This window comes from Eubalaena glacialis, chromosome 3 (genome assembly GCF_028564815.1).
Source record: "Eubalaena glacialis isolate mEubGla1 chromosome 3, mEubGla1.1.hap2.+ XY, whole genome shotgun sequence".
NCBI lineage: Eukaryota > Metazoa > Chordata > Mammalia > Artiodactyla > Balaenidae > Eubalaena > Eubalaena glacialis.
In genome coordinates this window covers 193,026,466-193,045,877 of record NC_083718.1, presented here as the reverse complement: position 1 = coordinate 193,045,877, position 19,412 = coordinate 193,026,466, and the positions used below count along the sequence as shown (strand labels likewise).

The 19,412-nt window shown below is 63.4% G+C and overlaps 1 protein-coding gene across 1 annotated transcript in view; it reads right to left on the bottom strand.

The window, feature by feature from the left end:
• MEGF6 (multiple EGF like domains 6) overlaps positions 1-19,412 on the bottom strand; it is a 97,831-nt gene that overhangs the window by 20,719 nt on the left and 57,700 nt on the right. Inside the window, 3 exon segments of the mRNA XM_061185086.1 lie at positions 288-410; positions 1,340-1,465; positions 10,234-10,356. Of these exon segments, the coding sequence (XP_061041069.1) occupies positions 288-410; positions 1,340-1,465; positions 10,234-10,356 (372 nt within the window).

Sequence of the window (19,412 nt, the reverse complement as noted above, 5' to 3'; positions counted from 1 at the left end):
ACTTAGGTAACACGAGAAACATATAAAAATAACAAGGCAACCTGAGATCTGCCTTCCTGCCGACATGAGACTCTCGCTGGGAGCAGCTCCTTGGGTTCCGGCCCCTCCTCTCTACCCTCCACCCCTACCCTGCCCCCCAGCCCCGGAGATAAACCTGCGTCATTCCAGGTCACCCAAGGGTGACAACAGGGGCCGTCCTACGCCTATAGGCCGGTGCAGGGGGATGCAAGGAGGTGAGCCCCGCACAGCTGACCTGGACCAGCCCAAGGGCAGGGAGGGAGTCTTACCTTCGCAGGCCTTGCGGTCCGCTGCCAGCCAGTATCCTGCATGGCACTCGCAGTGGGCAAGGCCCCGGAGCACCCGGCACGTGTGCATGCAGCCGCCGTTCCAGTCCGTACACGGGTTTCTCCCTACGGTCACAGCCAGGAGGCATGGAGGCAAAGGAAAGAGATGGGGGGCTCCGGCAGTTCGGGGTACCTTCTCCGGGGCCTCTCGTGAGGCCCCCCCTGGAGCTCTCACCCCTCCTGCTCTGGCCTGACGGGCTGGGCAGTGGACTAGGGGTAAGATTAGCCCCGGGCATCCCCAAACAACTCCAGAGAAGACAGCAGGGCACCAGCCAGGCCAGCCCTGGTCAGGCAGCGGGCTCACGGCCAGCTCCCCCAGTGCCTCTTCTCCTGTCGGAACCCTCAGCCCCGTGACCCTGTGCCACTCTGCCCTCATTGCTGGCCTCGGCCCCTCAGACCCTCAGACCCACACTCCTGACCCGGGAGCCAAGAGGCCGGGCAGGGTCAGGAGCCACTCCCTCAGCACCTGCCCTGCCCCAGCCCCCATTTCCATTTCTCAGGGGTCTCCCAGACCTGCTCCACCTTCTCCATCAGCAGAGCACCCCCTTCCATGACAGGCAGTCCTGAAACCCCAGGGCAAGGTGTCAGACGGGGCCTGGGCAGCCCCCTCCGCCCAAGGGCCAGGGCTGGGGTCCCATGTGCCCACGCCAAGCCCAAGGTGGGCCTCAGAACTGGGGGACATGCAGGATGCCCTTCCTTTTCATCCCCATACCCCCGTCCTGAGCTTCCTGCCCCCCGAAGATGTGTGACCCCAGAGCACAGCCTGACAGGCTTCCTCCCTGGTGCCCACAGGGGCTGGACGATGCCCCACAGCCTCTCGGCAGCCAAGGGGGCCCCTGCTGCCCCTGAGGCCCCCCTCCAGCACCAGCAGCCAAGCAGGGCAGGGCTCAGGCTGTGGGGTTCCCGGGCAGGTCTGTGGGTGCGTGGAGAACGGGGGACCCAGTGGGAGTCCCAGCCCTGGTCCTCCCCCTCCCACCGGCTGGTGGCACACTCACGGGTGCAGCGCTTGCCATCCTCCTGCAGCTGGAACTCGGGCCGGCACTGGCAGCGGTGCTGGGTCACCGTGAGCTGAATACAGTTGTGTTGGCAGCCGCCATTGCCCACGGCGCAGGAGTTGATGGCTGGGGACCCGAGAGGAGCCAGGTCAGCCCAGGACGACGGCCTGGCCCCGGGCAGGCACAGAGCACCTCCTGCAGGAAGACTCCGGGCCCTCCAAGCCCCTCCTCCTTCCTGTCCACATCCCAGAAGCAGGGGCTTTGAGAGGGCGGCACTGTTCCTGTCTGGTTCGTGGGCCTGGCTTTGCTTCTCGGCCCACACACAGGATACGCAGGGCCGTGGTCCGAATCTGGGTCCTCTGGCCCAGCCTGCCCCAGGACTGGGTGTAGGGAGGCACCACAGAGCAGGTCGCCCACCCCGATGGAAGCCCAGCCCCACCCAGCACAGAATGCAAAACACCGGGGTCCCCTAAGAGCCAAGGCGTCCAGGGCTCAGAGTCCGAGCAGGCTGGGAGGCTCCCTGGAGGAGGTGGCAGGCCAGCAAGGGCTGGCGAAGACCCTGGCATTCCACTATCTAGGTCGTCAGGCCAGGCCAGAGGGGCAGGCGTGGACGGCCACCATGACCTGCAGGCCTGGCCCCCAGCTCCTGACGGACCAGTGCAGCTCCTGCCCACCCCAGGCCAGGCCTCACCCCCACCTGACCTCACACAGTCCCCGCTCCTCCCAGCAGCTGTGGGGACAGCACTTGGTAAGGCCGCAGAGCCAGGGACCTGCATCCCACTCCCAGGATGCCAGGGGTCCAGGTGTTCACGCTCAGGCCCACACAGGGCAAGGCTCTTGCGGGTCAGGCTGGCCGAGTGGGTGCCCAGGTACTGGGTGGATGGGCTGGGGCTGTGCCTGGCGGGGGGGGCGGGTGGCCACTCAGAGAGGCTGGGCACCCAGAGAGGGCACCTGGACTCTGGTGCCTCCTTCAAGTCACTGGTAGTGACCTCGTGGTCAGGGAGGGACAGGCCCCGTGCTCTGGAGCAAAGCTTCGAGAATGTGTTATTGTCTGTGCCCCGGGGAGGCGCGGGCCACTGCCCAGCGGGCCTGGCCCAGAGCAGACCTGAGGCCTGGTACTAAAACACTGCGACCGCCGGGGGGCAGGGCTTCACCCCCAGATGCCACCTGTGCTGTCATCACAGACTCCAGGGCGCCGCTGGCCTCAGGGCCCGAGTTTGGAGAGACCATTTATTGTCATTGGTTTTGGGGGCCAGGAGTGGCACACCCCGCACCACCGACGCCAGTGGGTCCGGGAGCAGCCCGACAATACGCAGAGCACGTGAGCGGCCTCAGGGCTCGGAGCAGGCCAGGGCCACACCGTCTGCCAAAAGCAGACCTTCCTTCAAAGCAAGTATGTTCCCCCAAAGTCAAAACACAGCACTCACGATCCTGCCGGTTCCCCACATGGGGCGAGTGGGCGAGGAGCCCGTGCCCGGGTCCGCTTCCGGGGCCAAGCCAGCCCTGCTGGGGTGCGGAGGACACCCGGGGTGGCAGGGCCGGCTCTGTCTCCTGGCTGCACCTGGCCCTGCCACGTGTCGGGGAGGAGCAACAGAGACACAAGTCCCAGGTGGAACGGAGGCAAACAGGGCGCCACCGTCTCACATCCCGCTCAGCCTCTGGGCCCCCTGTCCAGCCACCCGCCCCCGACTCTGTGCTGACCCCCGAGGCCCCGCCTGCCTCTCCTGAGACAGCTCTGCTTAAGGCACCGCCATCAACTCCAGAGTGAGGCTTCCAAGCGTGGCCTGAGCCGGCCCATTCCTGGGGCCCCGTCTGTGTTCACAACACCAACTGCATCCCCGCTCAGAGCCCATAATAGGAATCAGAAGCCCTTCCTGGCAGCGCCGGGCAGGCACACGGAGAGAGGGGCTCGGAGCCCGGGGCAGGGCAGCCGGCTGGGCAGACACCACGGCAGCAAGGACGACCCACAGAGCTGTGGCACGGCTGGAAAGCAGCCCTTCCAGACGGCAGAGCCCCCAAGACAGGCCCGGGGCAACCCAGCTCCGGGCCCACAGGAGCCTACCGGGGGAGAAATCCCAGGCAGGTGGGGGCTACGGAGGGGTCCGGCTCCCCATGCAGCCTCACACCCTCCCAAGCCTGTCTCTCACTGCTCTGTTGCACAAGTACCAACGCTCCAGATGCTCCCAAGCTGTGCACACGAGGGAGCCAAGCCCCATGTCATCACCTTGAGCATCCTGTGCCCTGGATTGCCAGAAAGCTGAACAAGGCAGTTTTTCTCAGGCGTTGGGCTGTGCAGCTCAGGAGAGAGCCAGTCTCTGTGTGACCAGTGCCCAAAGCTGGGGGTGAAGCTTCCAGGCCCCTCGGGTCACTGTGAGACCTGGCCATGGAACCCACATACCATTGACCCATGCCCGGGTGGTCCCGCAAATCAGAACCAGGCTCAGACCTGAAGCAAAGCTGACAGCCCATCAGAAAATGGGAGACAAGGGGTTTCCGTAGCCCCAAAGGGAATTCATGTTTGTGTCCCCCTAAAATTCATATGTGTACTCCTAAAATTCAACCACTGATGTGGCTGTATTTGGGGGTAGGGTAATTAAGGTGAAATGAAGTCATCAGGGTGGGGCCCTGGTCAAACAGCATTTGTGTCCTTGTAAGAAGAGACATAAGATCTCTCTCTGTCTCTGTCTCTGTCCCCGTGGCCATATGAGGAGATGGCAGGAAGGGCAGCCAGGAAGAAAGCTCTTACCAGGAACTGAACTGGCTGGCACCATGATCCAGAACTGCCAGCCTCCGGAACTGTGAGAAAATAAACTGCTGTTGTAGAAACTGCCCAGTCTGTGGTACTTGTTACGGCAGCCTGAGCTGACTATTGCACCTTCACTTCCCAGTTTGCAAATGCCAAGGCCAGGGGACGCGTGGGTTCCAACGGAGCTGGGCTACAACTCCACCTTCAACGAGCAGGAGTTGGTCTAGCCGGGAGCCAGTTGCGAGGCGTCAAGCTCTTCAAGGGGAGTGGGGCCTTTACTTGAGCAGGAAACTGGACATTCTAGAAATCAACTGTCCTACAGGGTGGAGGGCCTGCTCCATCCATGCCAGCGGTTCTCCACTCCTGGAGGTGCAGGTGGCAGCACCTGGGACCTGGGCACGGATTCAGGGCTGGAGCCCAGCAACAGGGACGTATGAGTGCTACAGAGGAAGTGGCAGGTGGGGGCTTGGAGAGCTGACCTCCAAGGCGGCTTCGCTGGCAAGGCCCTGGTCTCAGAGCCCGGACGCCGGCCTGCCCGAGCTGGTCAGCCAAGGGGCTGTGCCTGGCAGGCCGGTGGGGTGAGGACAAGTATGTCGGCAGCGTGCCGAGCCCACCAGCCCCCTCTGCTCCAGCCTCCAACCCCAGCCAGCGGTTTTGGAGCAGGCTCGAGGGCGGCTTCGAGGGTTTTGTAATTACTGCCCTCGACTGGCTTGGCTTCTAGGTCCCAAGAGCCTCACACCACGTGGGGTCAGCAGCCACCTGCAGCCCTTCCTTCTAGGAAGCCCTCTGCTGGCGACAGGGCCAGGACAGCGCGACAGGAAGCGGGTGGCCCGCCTGGCTTGGCCAGGAGGGGAAACTCCCCTGGGCTCTGCCCGCTCCCGCCCCCCTCAGCAGCTCACGGTTTGCCTACTCTGCCTTGTGCGTCCTGCCCCCCGCGCCCACCCTCGGGCTGGGGCCTCCACGCTGCACGGGGACACGGTTCACCTGCAGCGTGGATGCACCTGCCCTGCCCACGAGCCAGGGGCTGGCACCGTCCCAACATCACAGACTGCACCCCACCAACCGCCCCTGCTCCCCAGGCCCAGCCTGGACCCAGGCCCTGCGGCTGCCCTGCCCAGTGCCCGCCCACCTCGGATGAAGCACTCGCAGGCGAGAACCCAGGCTCTGCGGCCCCCGGCGCCCAACCCGATGTCATCCACACCTCCCACACCTCCCCCGCCCCACGCCGCTGCTCGAATCCTGCTTCCCGCTTGGTTCTGCCAAGCTCACTGACTCTAAACTCACCCCCAGCCCATGCCCAGCCGTCTGCCACGGTTCCACTTTGCCCTCGCTTCCCCGCTGGGTCTCTGCATCCAGCTGGGGTCTGGGCCGCTGCCCCTGGCTTCCCCAGGTTGGGGTGTGACCCTCCCATCACCCATGGGCGCTGGCAACCTGCACTTCCGGGGGCCTGGTCTCAGGCACAGCCGTGACCTCCCAGTGTGGTCCTCAGGCAGGGCTGTCCTTCCCACTCCCTATTTGGACTCAGCAGCCCCTTGGGGGCGGGGAAGACACACTCCCTTTTAGAAGCTGCAGCCTGTTCCGGGTCTGGAGGGGACTGGAAAACATTCCCAGAACTGCATCTGTGGTTTGCAGGGATGAGCTTTGCAGACAAGCCTGGCAATCTCCGCCCCTCTGCTGCCTGCGGCTTTGGCACCACGCCACATGCTGTCAGCAAAGCCTCTAGGGACCCAGGCGGCCTCCCCTCTGAGGAGCCGGGGAACAACAGCCTGCAAGGCCCTGTGCAGCCCCTCGCTGTCCCCTCACTGGGAAGACCCAGGCCTGGGGGAGCGCCTGCCCCGAGGCCACACGGCGCACCTGTGGCAAAACCCCACAGGAGGGCAGCGGCGCGGAGACCCTCCCCGTGCTGTGGACCCAGTAGGGCCCACCTAACTCCAGGCGGCAGGGCACTCTGGCAGGGGCAGCCAGGCCACCAGGGGGTGCATGCTGACAGCAGAATCCTTCCCCCAGCGTCCATCCAAAAGGCCCAACAAGCCTGAGGCCGAGGGGAGGAGGAGATGGATGGAGAGCCCACCTCTTCCAAGTGGCCAGCCCGGGCCATCTCACAGGACCCTCTGCTCACTGAGCCAGTGACACCGTGCTCCCTCAGACTGGCCCGGGCGTGCTGCTCACCACCATGGGGGATGTGGGGAAGCAGCCACGTCCAAGGCCAGGGCCCAGAAGGGACCCCGGGGCCGGAGTCACTCTGGGCCAGAAGAGGAGGGTTTCCCGGCACCAAGTGTTAAAGGACCGGGGGCAGGTCTCTGTGGGTTTGCCTGGGGCGCTCTGCAAGATGGCGCAGAAAAGCCAAAACGTCACTCGCAGACACCCGCCCAGCACTGCTCTCAGCAGCCCCATTTCCCACAGTTTGGGGAAGGAAAGGGGCCAGGGTGAGAAGCAGGCTGGCCCAGCCCTGGGCCTCGCTCGGCCCGGCCCTTCCCACCCGAGCCTGGGGGGTTGGGGGTGGGGGGCAAACCCAGGAGGGCACCCTGGCGATGGAGCGCCCCAGCATGCCTGGCTGCCTCTGCTTCTTTCTCTTGGGGCCAGGCTAGCCAAGGGCAGCCAGGGCGGGATGTGAGCCACTCAGGGGCCTCGGGGCTGATGGTAAAATCCTTCCTGCAAATTCTCACTTTACGAATTGAACCTTTGGGACTTCCCTGGTGGCGCAGTGGTTAAGAATCCACCTGCCAATGCAGGGGACACGGGCTCGAGCCCTGGTCCGGGAAGATCCCACATGCCACAGAGCAACTAAGCCCGTGAGCCACAACTACTGAGCCTGTGCTCTAGAGCCCGTGAGCCACAACTACTGAGCCCATGCGCCTACAGCCCGTGCTCTGCAACAAGAGAAGCCACCACAATGAGAAGCCCACGCACTGCAACTAGGAGTGGTCCCCGCTCACCACAGCTGGAGAGGGCCCGCACGCAGCAACGAAGACCCAAAGCAGTCAAAAATAACAAAAAAAAAAAATTTAGAAAAAAAAAGAATTGAACCTTTCTGTGTTTTATTTCCATAAGATCTTTTGCAAGGGAGGGACGCAAGAAGACTGTGCACTTCCTGTCCTCTTCCTGCCTCTGAGGCAACTTCGAAGAGTGTTTCAAGGCTCCCCTTATCTGTTTCAAGCCCCCCCCCAACCACTACCACCTCTAAAAACTTCCCAGATCCCTGGGGCCCCATGATGTGGCACCAACCTGAGAGCTCCCAGCACAGAGGACCTTCCCACCCTGTACCGAGGAAGGACTGTCACATCCCTGTGGGCACCTTCTCTACTCCTACCCTCCAGCATCTCTATAATCCTCACTCCAAGCTCTGAAGGTGGGGGTGCCCGGGCCTGTTCCCTGCCTGCCTGCAAAGTCCCGAGAGAGCTCACAGCACCCCTCCCCTTGCCCAGAGGATCCCAGTAGGTCCCAGGGAGGGGTCCAGAGCAGCTGGCCTGTGTGGGGGAAGGGAGGGCTGGGGAGGGGCACAGCTCCTACACTGACCTTCCCATAAATGTCTGCTGAGACCCTAGGATAGTCTGGGCTCAGAGGGTGCCACTGTGAACCACGGACAAGGCCACCAGCTCCTCCCCACACCCTGCACCCTGGGAGTCCTGCAGAAGTGGAGAAGGCCACACCTCCCAGAGGCAGGAAGTCCAGCAGCCTGGCAGGGGCCATGCAGTGCCCTCCACGGGCCCCCACCTGGAGCCCCTCATCCGGGATCTGAGAGGCTCGGCCACCCTACCCACCCCAGACCAGTAGGTCAGGTGCACCGCAGCCGGGGTGGGTCCCTCGGCAACCACAAGGGGCACATTAAGGAGAAGGGCCGGGCGCCCTTAGAGCAAACGCTTCCTGCTCTGCCTGGGAAGAAGCCACCAGGAGACCCCTGTCCGCTCTGGAAGCTTTTCAGTAAAGCCCAGGCCCCGACAGGGAAGGCAGCCCCAACAGACCCAAGCTGACAAACCCACACCACTCCCAAGAGACCTGGGGACCGCCCTGCACACGTCAGCTCCCAGGAATTCCAGATATGCGGAATTCACCAACAAGTGTGTGTGACTGTGCGTGGGTGCAGCGGATGCAGTGTACATTTCCCGCTGGGAGTTGCAGTCAAAAGAAAGAGAAGGTGACAGACCCAGGCCAAACACCAGCACTTCCAGCCATGGGACGCAGGTAAGAGGCTGGTGCCCAAGGCGGGTCTCACCTGCGCCCTCTGGTGGGAGCGGCCAGGAGGTGCGCGCCAGCACCCAAGAGAGCTGCAGACCTCCTGGGGCCCTGGGGCACACCACGCGGTCTGGGTGTGCAGAGTTGGGGGTGGCAGGCGTGGAGTGCGGTGAGGTCCCAGCAGCCTCTTGACAGGCTGTGCAGGCCACGCCGGGGGCCCTGGCATCAGACCTTGAAAAGACCCTTTAAAATAAGCAAGTGCCACAAATCAAGACTTCTGGGGCCCCGAGCACAGGCATCTCCCAGGAAAGGCTCCAGGGAGGGGCTCCAGCGTAGCGAAGGAGTGAGCTGGGTTGGGGGCCAGGGACAAGGCTGGGAAGCACCCCTCCTGGGCTTCCGGAAGCCAGCAGCTCAAGGCCACTCTTAGAGGCCACCATAATCCCTCCCAAAGCCCTGAAGGGCACCCTCCCCTTTGCGTGCTGTTTACCCATTCTGGCAGCTCAGTGAAGGCCACCATCGGGGGAACTGGGCGGGGGGGGTCTAGGGAGACAGGAAGGTGTCTCAGCCCAGGCCCCTCACCAAGGAGCCAGCAGGGGAGGGGGCAGTGGGTACCACTCAGCCCACCCTGGATCAGCCTCCAGGGACGCCCTTCTCCAAGGAGAACCTGCCCCAGAGGAAGGGAAAATGAAGGACACTTGGGGACCTGGGGGACCAGCAACTGAGGCTGCACCCTGTTGTATCTGTCCTGAAGAACATCACAACATTCCTGCATCTGTTTCCACTTTCCAGCCCACAGAAACTTTACAGAGCAGCTGCCTCGCTCCCTGAGCGGCGGCCCAGACATATGAGAGTGCCTGTGCCGGGGAGGGCCCCCCAGGGTTGGCGGGCCGCCCTGCCACATAGCAGCAGGGCCTGCAGGAGGGATGCTGCTCAGAGCCCTCCCGGGCCCGCTCGGGGCCTACAGAGTGGAAAGAAGGGGCAGCCCCCCATAGCCGGGGAGAGAGCACTGGCCTGTGAGGGTGACCACTGGCCCAGCCCCCAGAGAATGATCCCCACGTAGCCTCCCAGACAGAGCGGCCAGCAGGGAGGGTGAGCCCTGTGCCCATGGCACCTGTGTCCAGAGCAGCCAGGAGAGGGGCGGGGGACGGCCCACAGCCAGACGCCCGGCCTCCACCCTCCACCCTCCATCCAGTGGGCGCCAGCGTTCCCCTTCTCTCCCTGGAGCCTCCCGTGCCGGCAGGGGCCCCCATTGATCACGTCCCGCACGGCAAAAAGGCCCCACAGAGGAACTGAGGGCTAACACCCCGCTTCTCGGTTACCCCTTCCCCCCCAGCCTCAGCCCCACCCCCAGGCTCTCCGAGACTGGGGTGGGGGACCTGGGCCTGGGAAGCCCAACTCTGCAGGCCGAGAGCAGCCCCATGCTGCCCCCGCCCCAGGCCGGGCCTTCCCCACCACCCAGCAGGCACCCAGTCTCCCCAGTTTGGGGCAGCACAGCCGGACCTGTGTCCCTGCCGACGGACAACCACAACTCCTGCTGCATAGGGCCCTGGAGAGGATGGTGGCCCAGGGGCTCCTGCCCGTCACGGAAGTCCCCCAGGGAAGTGGCCAGATTCAGCTGTGGCTACAGAGAGGGTGCAGCCCAGGTCACAGGGCTCAGGGTCCCAGGGTCCAGCCTCCGTGGAGAGCACCAGGCCCAGGACACGCCCTTTCACCGCCTGGGCCCCAGCAACCTGACATGAGTGGTGCTGGCCAGGGCCCACGATGGGTGGCAAGGGCCCCTCGGCATCTCACCCTCAGCAGGACGGAGCCACCGTAACGGCGGCTGCACTGAGCAGACAGGCCTCTCAGCCCAGGAGTGCAGGGGCCCCGGGCCCCTCCCAGACCTGGGCACACCCAGAAGGGCCAGGGGACGGCTGAGGCCAGGAGCCCCGGCAGGGAGGTGGCACCGGGCCCAGGAGGCCGCAGGGGTGCTTACCCAGGCAGGTCCTGCCGTCCGCGTGGAGCCGGAAGCCGGGCTTGCACTCACAGAGGTAGGAGCCTGGCGTGTTCACACACCTGTGCTGGCAGCCGCCGTTGTGCACCTGGCACTCGTCCACATCTGCATGGGGACACGGGGCCGGGGGTCAACAGCCAGAACCCACCCAGGCCGCCCCCCTGCCCCCCGCTCTGCACTAGCCCCGGGGAGTCCAGCCTGGCCCCCCTCTCTCAGGACATTGTGCTGGGGCCCAGAACTGGGACCCTCCTTCTCAGGCCACGCTGCCTGCAACAGTGCCGAGCCCCTCACCGGCTTGCCGGAGCAGAGTGGAGAGAAGGCAGGCCTGTCTCCAACGCCTGACAGCCCCCTGGGAGGAAGAGCCACCACCTCTGGGGCCGGCTGTGGGGAGCAGCGGAGTCGGCCAGATCTCGGGGAACAAGCTCAGGTCGGGGGGGCAGAGCCTAGCGCCTTTCAAGACTGAACCCAGAGCACATGCTCTTTTCCAAACTCCAAATCCAGAAACGCTCTCAGGGCAGGGCTAGCTGCTCCTCGGGGGGCCCACGAGCCCAGAAGAAGAAACTGGTAACTCAGGAGATGCCCCTGCCCCGGCCTCAGGGTGGGGGAGCCTGAGTGAGGGCAGGATGGGGGGTGTGCCCTGTGTTGAACAGTGTCCCCCAAGTTCATGTCCATCCACAGCCTCAGGGTGTGACCTTATCTACAAGCAGGGTCTCTGAGACGTAATTAGTTAAGGACTGAGATGAGGTCATACTGGAGAAGGGTGGCCCCCCCCGTTTGGGGACACACAGGGGTCCTGGAGACACACAGGGAGACAGAGATTTGAGGGAGGCGGCCACAGCCTAGGAAGCCAGGAGCCCCCAGGAGCTGGACGAGGCAGGAGGGACCCTCCCCCGGGTTTCAGAGGGAGCACGGCCCTGCCGACACTTTGACCTCTGACTTCCAGCTTCCGGAGCATGAGAGATAAATGTCTGTTGCTAAAGCCACCTGGTCTGTGGTATCTGGTTCGGCAGCTCCAGGAAACCAGTGCAGGTGGTCAGCCTGGGGTCCCTGTGCCAGCGACTCAGGAGGTCAGCACAGCGGACATCCCCAGGACAGGACCGAGTGGAGGTCCCGGGCACTCCCCTTCCAGGACACCTCACACCTGAGACCACCCACCACTGTGCAGGAGGCCTGTGCCCGCCTGCCCCTTCTGACGGCACTGTGCCTCAGGCCACAGGAAAGCGCTGACCGGAAGCAGACAGGGCTGGCCCAAAGGGCCGGGGGCCACCCCACTAGCTGAGCTGGAAGCTGGAAGGTGAGAAAGACCCTCCCAGGAGTGGAGGCCCAGGGGCTGCACCCCAAAGCACCAGGCCCTATGGCCTGGCCTGGGTCACCTCTGCAGGAATGCAGAGATGCCAAGATGCTTCAGGCTGCCCCTCCCTCCTCCACACTCCCTCCAGGCCCACATCCACCACCCTGGACCTCAGGGGAGGCCAGGCAGGAAGGCAGGAGGAAACAGGCTGCCTCAGATACCTGTGTGCGAGGTTGACGTCAGGAGGGACCCAACCGCCCGGGAGACACGGAGAGATGGAGGGAAGAGGCCGCTGCTCGGGCAGCACACAACCGAGAGGCCCTGGGCATGGGGACACAAGCCCACGCCTGGTCCTCAGCCGGTCCACACCTCTCAGACGCCAGCCTCACCAACAGGGCAGTCAGCTTCCCAGGCCAGGAAAAGGGGAGACAGACACACAGACGTGCTCCGCTCCCGAGCGTCTAAGAGCCGAGCATCTGGGGCACCCTTCCCCTGGCAACAGAGGCCCTGACTGCTGACCGAGCCTCGCAGGGGAGGCCACGGTCAGCTCAAATCTTCTGCGGGGGGAAGATTCCACTCTGCGGGGCTCCACTGGGAGAAAGTTTAGTGACTTCAGGGGCAGGTCTGCAGCTGTGTGGAAACCTGGCTTGTTCCCAGGGGCTGCGCGGGGCTGAGGTTCCTCTAATTCTGCTTAATAATCCCGAGGGTCCACGCTATTTGCTGCAACTCCACCGTCCAGCTCCCAACCGCCGTCCCCACGAAACCGCCCGCCTTCGAGGCTCCCGTCCTAAAGCCCCAGCCATCCGAGCACACCTGTGAAGGGTAGCGAAGGCGGCACAGCGGCCAGGCTCCTCCTGGAGGGTCCCCAGGGCCTGCCTGCCGGGCTGTGCTTCCCACGGACAGAAATCCTGACCCCAGTCCATGCCCTGAGCACGTGCCTGGCCCTCCAGGAATGACCCGAGACGAGCCCAGGAGGCCAGGGCCTCTGCTCCATGCACAAGCCACATCCACCCTGGGGAGACCCCCAGAGTGCCCCCCAAGCCCCAAGGCTGCCTCAGAGAGGAGATGAGACCGAGAGAACCCCTCCTTGGAACCACGGTGACCTGAGGGAGCTTCCTCGGAACGACACCAGGATGATTAGCAGGAGGAAGGTTGAAGGCAAAGTGTTAACGGCCCTCAAGAGAGCCCCAAAGAGTCTTGGGGGACACAGGGACCCAGGGCATGGGGGGAGGTCTCAGGACCCAGGGCCCTCCTGTGGGAGAGTCAGCTGGGTGATGTGGGGGACAGTAGGCAGACCCACACCCGCTGGGCACGGCAGGACGGGCCATCCGAGGGTGCTCAGAAAGGAGACCCCAACCTCTCTGAGCTCAGATCCCTCTCTCTGCGACCCCTTCAAGGGTCCTTGAAAAGTAAAGTGACAGCACGGAGCATACAGTAGGGGCTTAGCGAGGCTCGGGGGAAGAGGCGCCACGTGTGCCGTCCGAAGGGGCGGGTGGACGGACTGAGTCGCGGTGTGTCTCGAGCAGCCTCGCCGGGCAGGCAGGTAAAGCCACGAGAGAAGGACAGAGGGGCCGTCGTTCCCAGACGTGGCCCCCGAGGCAGTCGCGGAGCAGGCACACCAGTGGGAACGCTGGCTTTCAAACCGGCTCTCACTGGTCACCCCAGACACTGGCCTCAGAGAGCAGGTGACCGCAGAGGCACTGCACCCCCAAGCCCTCGGGCACCTGGCCGGGGGGCGAGCCCGCCCCGGGGGCTGTGTCCTTGAGCAGGACACGTGGGGAGCCCAGCAGCCTGGGGGCCACAAAGACACCAAACTGATGGACAGTCTGGGAAAGCAGGTGGGGGGTTGGGCAGGGGCAGGCCGCCATCAGCAGGGCCCCTCAAGCAACGGCCCTGACCGCTGGGCCCTCTCCACAATCCCACCCATGTGACCACGCTCTTACCGTCCTCCTGCTGCGAGGACGGGACATTTAGACCCGAGAGGTGCTCCCAGGCTCTGCCTAAATCACACGGGCCAGACCCTCGGCACCCCAGGAACCCTCCCCTCCCCCAAAGGTGCACCGCCAGTGACAGAGACCGTTACCAGCAGCAAGGCGGGAGGCCATGGGGCCCAGCCAGGGCTCCCCCTGTCCACGGTTTGCTGTCAGCCTGTCTGAATATCTGGGCCCAGCAGGGCAGCTCAAGGCTGAAGGATCTGAGGCCTCCCCCTGCACCTCCTTGCTCATGGGCGGGCAGGGCATTCGGGCAGACGCCCTCCTGCTGGGGTCCCTCCAGCTCTGAGATCGAGGCCCCTTCATAGAAACGACGTACACTCAGAAAGCAAGGCAGGACGGAGTTACCAAAACCCTGCCGGCCCCACTCCCAAGGCGGGCCACGTGGTGGCAGAACAGAGCTGTTCTCGGCCACCTCCAATGACCCACAGCCGCTGACCCTGTGACCGTGACTGTGGTCATGCTGTGACCTGAGGAGCACAGGCTCAGTTCTTTGAGGGTGTGGGCAGCTGAATAATGGCCCCTCAAAGAGCACCACGTTCTAATCCCTGGAACCTTACACAACAAAAGGGACTTTGCAGGTGAGATGGGAGATTACCATGGAGTATCCAGGTGGGTCCAACGTCACCACACGGGCCTTACAAATAAAAGACAGGAAGGAAGGAGGGCCCAATGCAATGGAATACTACTCAGCCATAAAAAAAATAAAATAATGCCATTTATAGCAACATGGATGGACCTAGAGATTATCATACTAAGTGAAGTAAGTCAGAGAAAGACAAATACCATATGATATCACTTATATGTCACTTATATGTAACAGAACTCATATGTTCTGTTACAAGACAGAAACAGACTCACAGACACAGAAAACAAACTTATGGTTACCAAAGGGGCCAGGGGGGAGGGATAAATTAGGAGTTTGGGATTAGCAGATACACGCTCCCATATAGAAAGTAGATAAACAACAAGGACCTACTGTAATAGTACAGGGAACTATATTCACTATCTTGCAATAACCTATAATGGAAAAGAATCTGAAAAATAATATATATATATGTATAACTGAATCACTTTGCTGTATACCTGAAACATCGTAAATCAACTATACTTCAATAATAAATAAATAAGTATCTAAAACCACAAAAAAGAAAAAGATGCTGCACTGCTGGCTTTGAAGATGGAGGGCGGGGCCACAGCCAGGTATGCAGGCGTCTCTAGAAGCTGGAAGAGGCAGGGAACAGATGCTCCCCTGGAGCCTCCAGGAGGGACCAGCTCTGCCAGCACCTTCACATTCACCCTTTTCAGACTTCTGACCTGCAGAACTATAAGGTACCAGACCTGGGGGGTTTTAAGCCACCAGGTTGGGGTAATGTGTCCCAGCAGCCATGGGAAGTGAACACAGAGTGAATAACTATCTCAGCAGTCTCTCCAGAGTCACGGAGGCTCAGACCACCCAAGCTGGAAATCCAGGTTCCCAAAAGTCGGCTCTGCCCAGCCTGGCCTCCTGACGCCCGCAGTGAGGGCCACTGTGCTCTCTGAGGGGCTGGCGGCAGTCCCCTGGGTCCCGTGATGCAGGCCTGCCTTCACCACCATGCTGCGCTGCCTCTACCTGGTGACCCCGGCAGTGGGACCGCTGCCCTGAGACCCCGGCCGAGCATTGGCCCCTTGGACTCTGAAACTACAGCAGAAAACGTACGGTCATCTGGTCTCCTTGGAGACATCGGCCCTGCTCAGCCATCCTCTGGGCCAGTCTGTGCCATTCTCCATGCCAGAGGGCACACGGACGGCTCTCCCGGACAGGACGGAGGGTGGCTGGTCCCCAAGGCGGCGTGGGCACCCCCAGCTGAAAGGGAGCTTGGAGGCTGTCTCCAGAGAGTCAGGGGACGACACCCAGCCTGGGGTAAAGACGCTCCGCCCCGTGCAGCTCCCACCGGCACCGGGGCACTGTCTGAAAGCCCAGGTCTCTGAAGCCTTGAGACTACCTCCGGGCTACAGCGCTCTGGCCGGTGGGAGCAGGCAGGCCACGAGCAGGGCTATTTTCAGGAACAGCCAGGCCAGGGTTCAGCAGGACAGTCCCTGGGGTCTCACTGCTACCCTCAGCTAAGATGTGTGACTGGGGATTTGGCAGCCCGCTGATGAGGATTGTGTCACACACTGGCACGCAGGGACACATCACTGCACAGACACAGGGCCAGTTCCCCTGGGAGCCCGCTGGACTTGTGGTGTCTGCTGAGCTGGGCGATGGTGACAGTGCCTCGGGGAGCCCATCAAGACGCTGCTGGGAACCCAGGAGCAGGCAGTCCCTGCGGAGACCACCCCAAGTAAGCCCCTTCTGAAATCTCAGCCACACTTACAGGAAAATCTAAGCCCCCTGGGATCCTGCCAGAAAGCGCCGCTCGGTGGTTACCAAGTTCAGAGTCCTGCTTTCCCCCAAACATGCCGCAGGGTCCTCACCCCGGAGAGCGCATCCCATTATCCGCGGGCCCTTCTCCTGGTCCCTCCACAAGCCCAGGCAGTTCTCAGAACAGAGTGGGGGCTCCCGGCTACCAAAGCCCAGCCCTGCCCAGCCCCATTCAGCACCAGGCCCTTGGATGTCACACAGTTTCACAGCATTTAGTGCCACCAGTGGTGGAGTGACAGTGTCGCTTTACCTGAGCCACCCAGTGGGAGGACTGCTTCCCCTGTGGGGATGGGGCCTGGGCCCCCACTGGCCGAATGACAAAGCTAGGGGAAGCAGGGGTCTTTGTCATAGCCCAGCCCTGCAGCTCAGTGACCTGTGTGTCCTCTGGCAGAGAGCGGCACAGACTGGCCCAGAGGACAGCTGAGCGGGGCTGACATCTCCAAGGAGACCAGATGCCCCGTACAGAGCCACACTCAGGGGCCAGTGAGGGCCTGGAGGGGAGCCCAATCCCGGCCCCGCTTTTCTTTAAAAGAGCCCCGCTCTGGACCTGCCTGCTCCTGCTGGCCAGATGGCTGTGGCCCAGGTACAGTCCTGAGGCTTCAGAGCCCCGGCGCTGGTGGCAGGTGTGGTGGCCAGGCCTCAGGCACGGGGAGACGCAGCCTTGCCCCAAGCTGGGTGTCCTCCAGAGCATCCCAAGTGATGACTCACTGCACACTACACCCCACCTCGCATCTGAGGTTGCCAGACTCCAAACTCCATGTACCCCATGGACACGCATAGGAGCTCCCTGCAGGAGGCTGGCCCAGCACAGGTACCAGATCTGAACTGCAGGGAGAGGCAGGATGGACCCAGGACAGGGGTGCAGCCGCTTCCCGTGGGCTGCTGGGGTCCTCCCAGCTGACCCTGCAGCCCACTGGGCTGACCATGCTCCCAAGCCTTGGGGTGAGGTGACAGAATGTCACCTGTCACACCCACACACACTCCCCCAAGGGGCCTAGGCTCTGGGGACCCTGGAAAGGGAAACCCGAGGGCCTCTCTCTTGAGCCTACCCTACTCTCCTGCTTAACCCCCAGAGCTGCCAGCGCCATGGGCGAGTGCAGCCCCTGTGCCCACCAGCAAAGGCGGGGACATGTTTCTCCTCCCTCTGGTCAAGAGACCGATCTGCTGTCAGCTGCCCCCGCAGCCAGGCCAGAGAGGGGACAGGAATGTCCGAAGACTCAGGACACAGGGGGCCCTGTTCCAGCCCCGTTCCCTCCAGCCGCGCTGTCAGCCGCTCCGGGGCGCAAACTTTAAAGAGGAAACAAAAGCAGCGCCCTCGGATCAGAGCCGGTCCCGCCCGCCCGCGCAGAGCCCGGCGCGCCCACCTGGCCTCCGGTCAGCTGCGCTCACAGGGTAGCCGGCCTGGCCCAGGTGGCACGGGTAGCAGCCCCTCCACAGGTAGCGGTAGTGCGTGCCCGCGACGCGCGCCAGGCCCCCCAGCAGCCCGAGGCACCAGAGCGCCGCCAGCCCGCCGCGGCCCCGGGGCGCCTCCATGGCCAGTCAGCTCCCTCGCGGCTCCGGACGGCACGCGCCCCGCCCCCCGCTCTCTGCTCCCCGCTCCGCTCCGCTCCGAGGGCGCCTCTGGTGCCGCTGGAGCCGCTGTGGGCCGGCGCGCCCCGCCCCTCGCCTTTCTGTTCCCCGCTTTCCCTCCGTCCCCCGCCCCTCGCAGGTAAAGGCCAAATCCCCGCCGCCGCCTGGCCCCGCCCCGCTCCCGCCCCACTGGCCTCGCCGGTCCCCCCCCGCCCCCCCGCGCGCCGCCCACCCCCGCCCACCCGCCCCGCGCATTCCTACGGGCTCGCTCACTCACGCACCCGGACACACACGCTGACCCATCCACAAGCGCACGCAGCCCCACGCGGACACGCAGACACGGCCACTGGCAGACCCATGTGTGCAACATGCACACAAGACACACGGAAGCCTGCACAGACGCGCACACAGGCGCTGGCGCGGGCCAGGTCCCTGCAACGACACGTGGAAGAACCCAAAGCACAGATGGAGGCCACCCTGGCAGGGCCCGGGGCTCTGCAGAGGCAGCTTGATGGGGTTGAGCTCTGCGAAGTTTGGGGGGAGTGGGGCACGGAGGCACTTTGAGGCCACACAACCGTAGTGGAAATCCTGGGGGTGAAGACTCCTGCAGCCCCCAAGCCCAGTGTCCAGCACCCGGCACTGCCATGCCCTCCACTGGACCAGGGCCGGTACCAGAGGGAGCCTGGGCAAGGGGACCACTGCACCCCTACGGCAGATAGGGGAGGGCCTGAGCCCCAGGTGTCAGGCTGCACCAGAGCCCTGGACCCCTCTTTGCTCAGGGGCACAGCCTGAGGTCCCAGATGTGTCTGAAGCAGCCTTGCCCAAGTTTGGTGGGGTCACAGCGGCTGTGCATCCGAGCGACCTGTGCCTTCAGGCCTGATGGGAGCTTGGCCCCCAGCTCCTCATCTCGGGCAGCCCTGTGCGGACCCCCGATGGCTCACCCATGGCACCCCGCCTAACCCAGCCCTCCATCTCCCCGGAAAGTGTTAGCTATCATTCTGCGCAGCCCACCTGTGGGCAGGGTTCACGGTGGCGACCTCGAGCTCACGGGAGAGAGGCACCATCTCTCCTTGTCGGGTCCTGTCTGCAGCCCAGAATCCAGTTCATCCCCCACCCACCAGATGCCCGGCAGTGCAGAAATGGGCCTGCCTGCCGGCCTGCCCAGGCCTCCGGGGTGAGCTTCTCTCCTGCCCTCCCTCTGGGCAGCACCGCAGCCCGTGGACCCCAGACTGTCACCCAGGGGAGCCTCCATAAATCCCCCTGATAGACACACTGCTGGGTGGCCGTTGGAGCTGTGCCTTCCACGCAGGCCAGCACTGTTTACACTGCAATGTGCATCTCAGTCGCTTGCCAACGATGCTAACAGAAACATGCCTGTGCAGCCACCAGCCAGGCTGCAGGGGGCAGGGGGCGTGGAGACAAGCCCTGTCCCTCAGGGAAGTGCAGAGGGACACCGGAGGGAGACACTGACTCAGAGATCACCCTCACCACCGGACAACAGGGCCTGGGCTCCCACGTCAGCACCCGCCCAGGGGGAAAGCCTCCCTGAAGTGGCCCCTTGAGGTGTGGGCTGAGAGTAGAACACCGCTTTCTTGGTATGAATATGAAAAGGTGAACTAGCTCCCTAATCATTTTTATGGCTCTCGTGTGTAGCTCCACTTTTCTTTCTATGGGACAAGGCAGGTCAACCCCTTGCCCAGCCCCAGCTCCAGCTCTGCTAGTAAGGGGCGGTGCTGTGTGGCCTCGACGGAGCCAGGAGCCTCTCTGTGCCTAAGTCTGTAACGCAGGGTGGTCAGCACAGACCTGCTTTATATGGGGACTGTGAGACAGCGAGGAAAGCGCTTCACTGGGAGTCACTAAGAGTCAGCAGCCAGGTCTGCATGCCGGACCCCCTGCCAGGCCCTAC